The sequence below is a fragment of the Poecilia reticulata genome, linkage group LG8 (assembly GCF_000633615.1).
Source record: "Poecilia reticulata strain Guanapo linkage group LG8, Guppy_female_1.0+MT, whole genome shotgun sequence".
Lineage (NCBI taxonomy): Eukaryota > Metazoa > Chordata > Actinopteri > Cyprinodontiformes > Poeciliidae > Poecilia > Poecilia reticulata.
In genome coordinates this window covers 10,205,184-10,214,957 of record NC_024338.1, presented here as the reverse complement: position 1 = coordinate 10,214,957, position 9,774 = coordinate 10,205,184, and the positions used below count along the sequence as shown (strand labels likewise).

Genomic DNA, 9,774 nt, shown 5'->3' with positions numbered 1-9,774 from the left:
TGGCAGTAGTGCAACAATAATGGATGCAAGCTGCCGTTGGAATCTAAAGAAGAAAAAGGTGCCCATTTTCATTTAGCACGCTAGTAGCAGACACGAAGGATCAGCACTTTTACCGTTACAGTTACCGTTCGGAAACTACCGCAATCAGTTCAGTTAAATCTAAATTTGGCAACTTTTTCTTTTTCATCCGTAATAAATGTGATATTCAATTGACCTGTTACGACTCAAATTTTGGCTGTCCGCCAAAATGTCTGCGGCTTATATGTGTATGTTTACTGTTTTTTTTTTTTTTTTTTTTTAAACTTTGGGGTTGTGGTTTATAGTCTGGTGCGGCTTATAGTCCAGAAAATACGGTATTTACTTCATTAATAGTGTTATTTCCTGGATTTTTTCCGTGAAGAACCCAGAGAGGGTCATTTGATTGTGCTTTCTGAAAAAACAATACATTTTTACATTTAGGCACTCCTGCAAACGTCACACTTTTTCTGTTACGCTCTGACTCCGGCCCCCCACCAGAGAAGGGAAAAGTTATGTGGCCCTCACAGGAAAAAGTTTGGGGACCCTTGATGTAAACCATGAATGCCCGACTTACCCAGCCTTGCAAGAACAATAGGCGTCAGTGATCTTGTCCACAGCTATATTTATGCTGGGGGTGTGAGAATCTGTTTTCCTCATCGACCGGTAGCTTTTCGCTGTGACTTGCACAATGTTTGAGGCATCGCGTGGCTCAAACACCTTGATGTCGTCCAAAAAAAGATGACATGAACTTGTTGGTTCCCTTGTCCATTGTCGTGGCTGATATTTTGTGAAAATCCGGCAGAAATGCTACACTAATCGACTCAGAAATACTCCGCAGAGTCAGTCGAAATGGAAAATGCCACGTTTACACATAGAAGCTAAGCACCGCGAGGCTTTGCTTGTGAGAAATGTAGTCACGTGGGACTTTCGAGGGGCGTTTCTGGGCGGAGCTCGGTAAGGTCCATATGYCGTCTACAAAGACACGGCCATCAACCAATCAGAGCCAGGAAGCGTGTCTTAGAACCGTCAACGCTTCTGCACGTTGTTCAATGAGGTAATGGCAGGGAAGCAAGTTACCGTTACAGAAAAACTATTTGTCGTCATCAGTGGCTATGCTAACTAGCTTGATACAAGGCTCTAATTAGAGCTTGTACACCCTCTACTGGTTAGATACAGCCAGATTCACTATTGAGCCAATTTACTTTGTAGAAATTATACTCAAGATAATTTAGCAACTGCTTGACATTTTAAGTACCGGTAAAAGTACATTCGGACAGGAACGGTTTTAAAGGAAGAATGAACTTGAAGTGACTGCTCTTACACGGTGCTACTCTGCTTCGCTTCATGGCAGAACCAATCTGTTCAATGATGAACAGGTGTGTAATCTGAGCGTCTCTCATGTTCGCAGTTATAAATTATTACGAACAAGCGGAGGGTTTCAGAGTAAATACATTTTATTAACATTCACAATTGTTCATCAACCAAAATGCTAAACAGCTTCATTAATTCCTACAAATGGAACTGAACAACTCTTCTCCTTGGCGGGATTAAAATGCTAAMCTGTGCTGCGTGTAGCATGAAAGGGTTAATGACATGTCCAATTCAGGACACATAAAACAAAACAGAAAACAAAGGTGATTCAATGATTCTACCAGCTGAGCTACATTAGTGAAGTTGTACTCCAGGTTTTACACCRAGCCCTTTTGTTTGTTTTTAGGGCTCTGACCTTGTTGACCCCCAGAGAGTCTGTAAAATTTTAAAAGGGTTTAAAAACACTGCAGGATGGAAGCTCGCCGGCTAAATGACCCACAATGCACCATTTTACACTTTACAAACTTATTGAACCACTTACATTTCCCTCATCTTTCTCCAAATGTTATTCTTATTTTCTATATGAAAAAAAGCATTTTATTTAAATCCCAGTTTTCAACTTGAGCAGATGATCAAAAGTCRAACTTTATTTGCTACGTAAATGGTAAACATCACCTTGCGTTGGTTCCCAATGATTCCTAATAAATTTCTCCAGCTGGTTCCCTTTTAAATCACAGTGTGGGATGTTCCTCTTTACCCCCCAAACTATTTGTTATTAAAATATCTAGACTTTTCTCATATAAGCATAAAAACATTCAATAGAGCAACAATCTTAACTGTATAAAACACCTACATTGTTCCAGTACTCGTTTCTTCAATGCCAACATAAACTTTCTCACATCCTGGACAGCCAAAGGAAAAAAAAAAAAAGAAGAAAAATCAGCAGTTCTCGTTGGAATCCAGAGGAATGGAGATGCTACAACTCCCCCCCACACACACAAAAAAATACTTCATTTACCTTTTTTTGTTTTGCTTTTTTTTTTTTTTTACCACACTTAAAACCTCGAACCTTCTGTTTTACTGTGATTCCATCCYATCGAGTGGCACGTTTAGCGACGGAGCACCGCGTCCGGCTCCAACCGTGCAGAAACCTCACAGAGTTAGCCGAGTCGCATTCAGAGCGCAGAGGAGGAGGACGTGTCCGTCCATGATGCTGCCTACGCTGGGCCTTCTGTGTCTGCATGTGTGGAGCGGGGCACTGTCGCGTTTCCAAAGTGGTTATGGGTAAGCAGTTTGTTCGTCCAGCAGGAGGAATCTACAAGACTTCCTTCCCTGCTTGTACCAGGTCAGTAAGGGATGGAGGGAGAGATCCTCGGTGGCTCCATGTCAGATGTTTGTGGTCCAGCACTGAGATCCAGAGGAAACCACTCGAGTTGCTCCAGGAAGCTCTTCCAACGAAACCAGAGAGAAATCATGAGTGAACATCAATGGGCTGAAGAAAAGACGTCGCTGACAGATAAACAGATTCGTGACGCTTCAGAAGAGACGGCGGTGTCATTGATCCCCTACTTAACAACAAAATGGCTGCTCAAAACCAGCTTGTGACCAGCATTACTCTGACACCCCTAAATAAAGTGCAACTCAGAAGACATGCAACTAGTTAACACAGTCCATCTGTTTCCTGGAGGAAAAACTGAAAGGGGCAGAAAAGACTTGAGGAAGAGCTTCAACATATGGCAGGATGGGCAACCCGAATAATACAGCTGCAGTAGAACGGTTTAGATAAGATATGTTTGTGTATTAGAGTGGCCTAGTCAAAGTTGAGACGTAAAAACAACCAATTAGGGATGAGAGGCACTTAAATCTTTGTTTTCCATCAAATCCAACAAGGAAAAATGGGCAAAGCTAATAGACTCGTGCCCCAAATGACTACAATTGCATCAGTGTTTTATTTCAGTGAAGGATCAAATCAGGGAGGCTGATAACACATGCACAYCACACATCTCAGATTTCTATTTGCTGGGGGGGGRAAAATGTAAAAAAGTATTTTTGGAGGTTGACAATCTTTAAAACATGAGGTGATAAAAATACAGGTTCTTCTCAAAAAATGAGCACATTGTGATAAAGTTCATTATTTTCCRTAATGTAATGATAAAAATTAAACTGTCACATATTTTAGATTCATTGCACACCAACTGAAATATTTCAGGTCTTTTATTGTTTTAATACTGATGATTTTGACATACAGCTCATGAAAACCTAAAATCCCTGTCTCAAAAAATTAGCATATCATGAAAAGATTCTCTGAACGACCAGTTAACCTGATCATCTGAATCAACAAAGTAACTCTAAACACCTGCAAAAGATTCATGAGGCTTTTAAAAACTCCCAGCCTGGTTCATTACTCAAAACCGCAATCATGGGTAAGACTGCTGACCTGACTGCTGTCCAGAAGGCCATCATTGATGCCCTCAAGCAAGAGGGTAAGACACAGAAAGACATTTCTGAACCAATAGGCTGTTCCCAGAGTGCTGCATCAAGGCACCTCAGTGGGAAGGAAAATGTGTGGCAGAAAACGCTGCACAACAAGAAGAGGTGACCGGACCCTGAGGAAGATTGTGGAGAAGGGCCGATTCCAGACCTTGGGGGACCTGCGGAAGCAGTGGACTGAGTCTGGAGCAGAAACATCCAGAGCCACCGTGCAGGAAAGGGGCTACAGGTGCTGCATTCCCCAGGTCAAAGGTCAAGCCACTGTTGAACCAGAAACAGCGGCAGAAGCGCCTGACCTGGGCTACAGAGAAGCTGCACTGGACTGTTGCTCAGTGGTCCAAAGTACTTTTTTCGGATGAAAGCAAATTTTGCATGTCATTCGGAAATCAAGGTGCCAGAGTCTGGAGGAAGACTGGGGAGAAGGAAATGCCATAAGGCCAGAAGTCCAGTGTCAAGAACCCACAGTCAGTGATGGTCTGGGGAGCCATGTCAGCTGCTGGTGTTGGTCCACTGTGTTTTATCAAGATCAGGGTCAATGCAGCAGCTATCAGGAGGTTTTGGAGCCCTTCATGCTCCATCTGCTGAAAAGCTTTATGGAGATGAAGATTTAATTTTTCAGCACGACTTGGCACCTGCTCACAGAGCCAAAACCACTGGTATTACTGACCATGGTATTACTATGCTCAATTGGCCTGCCAACTCTCCTGACCTGAACCCCATAGAGAATCTGTGGGATATTGTGAAGAGAAAGTTGAGAGACGCAAGATCCAACACTCTGGATGAGCTTAAGGCTATCGAAGCATCCTGGGCTCCATAACACCTCAGCAGAGCCACAGGCTGATTGCCTCCATGCCGCCTTGAAGGCTGCAAAATGATTCCTGACCAAGTATTGAGTGCATAACTGAACATAATTATTTGAAGGTTGACTTTTTTGGTATTAAAACACATTTCTTTTATTGGTCGGATGAAATATGCTAATTTTTTGAGAYAGGRATTTTGGGTTTTTATGAGCWKTATGCCAAAATCATCAGTATTAAAACAATWAAAGACCTGAAATATTTCAGTTGGTGTGCAATGAATCTAAAACATATGACAGTTTAATTTTTATCATTACATTATGGAAAATAATGAACTTTATCACAATATGCTAATTTTTTGTTTCAGAAAAACATAATTTAGCTTAGCATACCTCTGCGGTGTGTGAGCTTCTAGTCTGACCACAAGGAGGCAGTAGAGAGCCAAAGATAAAGACGAGATGGACGTTTATTCCGACTACAAAACATTATTTACTTAAGTGTCTAACTTCCCGTTATGCGGGCAGTTTATTTTGCTTACGTCTGTCTTAAAACACACTGCTGGATGGAAATGTGGGAACGTGTGTGTGTGTTTGTGAGCCTTTGAGCAAACCGCTGACGGCGCCTGCCTGGATGGAAACGCAGCGCAGGAATGCGGYGCCCAGACAGAGCCGCTCTTTGAAGTTCGAACATGCCGGACCGGCTCAATCACAAACAGGTGCGTGCGCAAAGAAAACCCCTCCAGTCTGACGTGTCCGTCAACAAATGCGAATCTGCGGCTTCAGTTTTTGTAAGCAGCAGCTGCTGCTCCTCACCTCCTCAGTTGATGAGGATGCCAGCGGAGCGTCCCTCCTCCTCCTTCATGTTCCTCAGGTTGTTCTCGGCCTCGTCCACGGTCCTGAAACACAAGGCGCTCCCGATTGGTTTGGGGCCTCCCGAAGAAACGCGAGCGGAGACTTTGGTGYGGCGCTTACGTTAGAAAGTCCCTGACGTCCTCCACGGTGATCTCCCCGGTGGTGTCCAGGGTGAGGTCGGCGCAGCTCAGGGGGGAGTCCAGCGGGGTCTCCAGGATGGGAGAAGACAGGGTGCAGGGAGACGCCTCCGTTCGCCCTGAGAGGGAGGAATCCGCACATCGTAAATGATTCACTTTACACCCGAGGCTGCTGATTGTGGTGTGTGGCAGGGAGACACACGCTTGGTGTAAAGGTGTAAAGGGAGCGATTTCACGATTAAAATTCCGCGTCAAGTAAAAAAAAAAAAACATGCAGCGCCATCATTTTTCTATCACTTCCTGTTGTCGTGTTTATCTTTTCTGCCAGTAATAACATCCGGTTGTTGATCACATGACGAGTGTGATGCGAAAAAAGCGTTCCCCTGCCAGCGCTGCGAAACGTACTAGTTTCTATAAGGCTAAAAAAAACACTTCATCCTAGCGCGAAAACTTTATATCAAAACAAGCATTTTTAAAAAATTTATTTGCCGTGTTTTCATTAAGCACATTTATTTTCGAAATGTCAAATGGCGCAATTTTAAGGTTAATGGAAATGCAGCTAAAGACGCAATCTGAAAGTTGCTGAGTGATGCTAAACCAGACTCAGCTTAACTTTTCAAACTTCTAGTTTTCCTTCATTTTAAGCTAACACGACTAATATTTCATTTGCAAAACAAACAAAAAGAAAACAAAAAACGACCTCTGCTACTCTGCTAAAAGCTTATAAACTTCTAAGTTTGAACTTTAAAAAAAAGTCATCCTAAAAGTTCTATCTTTCATTCATTATTCTGTTATTTAGAAACAAGAAAATAATTGTAGTCATCATAACTGACCTAAGCAGTTTTTTTATACATCTCTTGTAAAACATTTAGCTTCAGCTGCAGGTTTAAAGACAAATAATAAAGTTATGTGTTGCATTTAGTTTGTTATTGTGACGCACTTTAAAGCAGCCATTTTTTTTTTTTAATGTCTGTATTTATAAAGCATTAATTACAATGATGAATGGCTAAAAAATATCTCTACACTCAAGCATTTAGAAAGCTGGCTCATATAAAAAGGTCAACATTTTAAAAACTGCTGTAAAACTGCTAAGTAACCAGAAAGTGCAGGGTAAAAACCAGAAAAAAGAAATTGAGCCGTTTCCACAACAACCGGTGCTCCCTGCCAGAGATGGGAGAGGCAACTGGGGCATGCTCAATGGTTACCATGGAGACTGGACAGGACAAGCCCCCCCTCAGAGGCATGGTCAGGGTTTTGGAGGCTTCAGAGAGTTGTTTAAAAATAAAAACGTTATAATAGATAGGGAAGAGCGAGGGGGCGGGAAGAGAACAAGAGAGGGTGCGATCAGACGTACCCTCAGCCTGACCCGTTTGGTTTCTGTGGGTCCCGTTGGCCTGCGGGTGCATTGTTGTACCATCGCTGTGGAGACAGACACACACACAACACTTAGTCTGGCAGCTAATACAGTAGTAAAGCTCAGTGAGAGTTTAGTTTTTATTTGGGTGTGAAGCATAAGGAGAACGGCAGGCTTAGCAGATTTTACTGACGCCAAAACTATTAGAGATCAACAGCAGCAAAAAGACGTTTCTGAAAGGGACATGTCATGTCGTTAACCTTCACATGGAGTTTTATTTTCATGAGGACAGAGTCATTTTCAAACAGCGCCTGCTTGTTCTGATTCTGGAGTGAAATTTGAAAAACACAGAAAAGAAAAGAAACACTTTTCAGCGTCACTGATCGAGTGTCTACATTGCAAAATGGGTTTCGTAATCGGCCTGGATAAGACCCGTCAACATGTAATTGATCCTTTAGACGAACAGAAGTAAACACTTTCAGTCCTCAGAAGAACACGGATTCATCCAGAACCCAAAGCAAGCGACTCGGCCTCAAAGTTGGGAAAGAGGATCGGTTTCTGTTGTGTAATTCGTGTTAATTACAGTTTATATCGTTTGGGAAGTGAGCAAAGTAATTGTTTCTGTTTTGCAAGAGGAATTCGTCTTCACTGCTGCTGAACGCATGACTTCAGCCGCTCAGCAGCCTGAGTATGAGAAACTCAGTAACTCCCCACCACAAGGAGCATTGGCAACCATTAGYGGTTCATATCTTGGTCTTTAGATATCATTAAGAAAGACTCTGGTTTCTGTTTGTAGATACTGACAGAGCAGAGACCGTAGAATATTTAGAAGAAAAAGCAAAAGATGTTGAACACCAACTGACCTGCTGGTGCCTTTGACTCGAGTTCCAGTTTTTAACTCTTGACTAATTATAGTGACTTTCAGCCTRCTTGAACCTTCTGGTTATGAATAATGATTCATATTTGGAGAAGAGCCGATTTACTGTCATCACAAAAATAGTTCAATTTTTAACCTCTTTAGCCTCTTGCATGACGCTGTTAGCACAGAAGAAAGCAGGTAATTACGATTACACAGCATATTTGCTATAATACGTCAAGCCTTCCTGTTATCTGCTGGAAGTCATGCACTCTCTCTCCCTCTCTCAACTTAAATAAATAAAAAGAACAACAGAAATTAGCTGGTAGCACTTGTGGAGCATTCAATGACTGGATAAAAGTCAGACTTTTCCCAGTTTTAGATGAGTTGGCCTGTGACTGGAGTCAGTTAGGTTGATTTCCTGGTGATCAGATCAGATATTGATTTCAGTGGTGGGACTCAAAATTTTTAATCAAGTTTAGTTTCAGCGTCTGTAAATAAGCGCATTTTAATCAAAAACCATACATYGGCAAAAATATTTTCAATTCAAAAATCCTTTTTGCTGCCAAAGTGTTGAATAAATAGAAATATGAGATAAACAACAAATATATTTACTGATTTTAGTCTTATTCAGATTAGTGTAAAGTGCTTTCAAGTGTTTCAGGAATCCAGGATCATTCATGAAACTTCTTTGAAGAAAAAATAAAACACTTTAAAAATGTGAACTGTGGACGCTGATATGTTTAGCATTAAGTTGGCATTTCAGGCTATAATAGCTAATCTATTAGACCAACTCCTGCTGGCACAACAATAGTTGTTTCCAGCATCATGTTAGTTTATTTAGTCATTTCTGATCCTTCCAAATATATGAAGAATTATTCCAGTAGATAATTAAATGTTTCCTGTATTATAGAGTAAAAGTTCATGAGCCAAAAACTTCAAAGTCGCACGTTTTCAGAGTGCGTTACCTGGTAGCTGTGGGCTCTAGTGGTCGGTCCAGCTGCACAGAGCAGAGCGGTTCTGTTAGAACCTTGGCAGAAAGGGAAAACCTTTCATACTCTGAAGGGGAGATCAGGTAAAATCCTGCGGAAAACAACAAAACGCACGTCAACCTTTAGGGAGGKAGGAGGATTCAGCCAGACCAACTCGCTTTCTGTGCCTCTCGGATGTAAACGTGTCTGATTGTTATCTGGCGAAGGATTTTTTTCAGAGCCTCACCCTGCCCGTTTCTGGTGAAGACACAGGAYGCAATGCCACTGATGTCCTCCTTGCGGATGCAGTCGTATCGCACCTGGACACACGCAACGCACAATTAGAAGCACACGGTGAAATCTCCTTCGGAGGGACACGTCGTCCTGCTTCTACCTGAGGTCGGAGGGCGGGTATGGTGAAGAGGTGCATGTCTCCGAGGTTGGTGAGGCAGACGAGTGTGTGTTCGCTGTAGTCTTCCTGAGCAGCGGAGTGGAAGAGAACTAAGGCCACTTTCCTCACCCGGCAGCCTTCGTGAGCCGTCAACTTGAACTTGGTCTTGGCGCTCACTTTGGGKAGCGAGAACACCTGCGGGAGGAGGACGGTTAAAAACTGTAACCCTGGGAACGATGAACRAGAGCTCAACTTGTCTTCCTCGCTCCACCTTGAGCTGCTCCTCCGAGGCGATGAGGACAGAGTGAGCGTTGGTCATGTCCGGAGCGATGGCGAGGTCCTGTGAGGCTTCGTACGGATCCGGTAGCGGTTTCCCTCGCCCGTCCAGGACGCTGATGGACACCACGGGCGCTCTGTGCATCAGCTGGATCTCCTTACCCAGCACCGCCTCCACGCACGTGCTGCTCTCGCTCGCTCCGCCCCGCTCACACGCRCGGCCCGATCCCACGCCGGGGACCTCCAGAGCGTAGGCGTACACGCTGCCCGAGTTGGTGCCGGCCCAAAGCGTGGGGCCGTGGTGTGTACCTGACACACACAC

General features: G+C 43.3%; 1 protein-coding gene across 1 annotated transcript in view; it reads right to left on the bottom strand.

The window, feature by feature from the left end:
* Positions 1 to 1,454: 1,454 nt before the first annotated feature.
* llgl1 (LLGL scribble cell polarity complex component 1) overlaps positions 1,455 to 9,774 on the bottom strand; it is a 36,612-nt gene continuing 28,292 nt past the window's right edge. Inside the window, exons 13-20 of the mRNA XM_017306115.1 lie at positions 9,448 to 9,769; positions 9,180 to 9,371; positions 9,033 to 9,105; positions 8,783 to 8,897; positions 6,959 to 7,023; positions 5,588 to 5,723; positions 5,429 to 5,511; positions 1,455 to 2,777 (exon numbers count right to left, since the gene is read on the bottom strand). Of these exons, the coding sequence (XP_017161604.1) occupies positions 5,433 to 5,511; positions 5,588 to 5,723; positions 6,959 to 7,023; positions 8,783 to 8,897; positions 9,033 to 9,105; positions 9,180 to 9,371; positions 9,448 to 9,769 (982 nt within the window). The 3' untranslated portion in view covers positions 1,455 to 2,777; positions 5,429 to 5,432. The remainder of the gene's footprint in view (positions 2,778 to 5,428; positions 5,512 to 5,587; positions 5,724 to 6,958; positions 7,024 to 8,782; positions 8,898 to 9,032; positions 9,106 to 9,179; positions 9,372 to 9,447; positions 9,770 to 9,774) is intronic.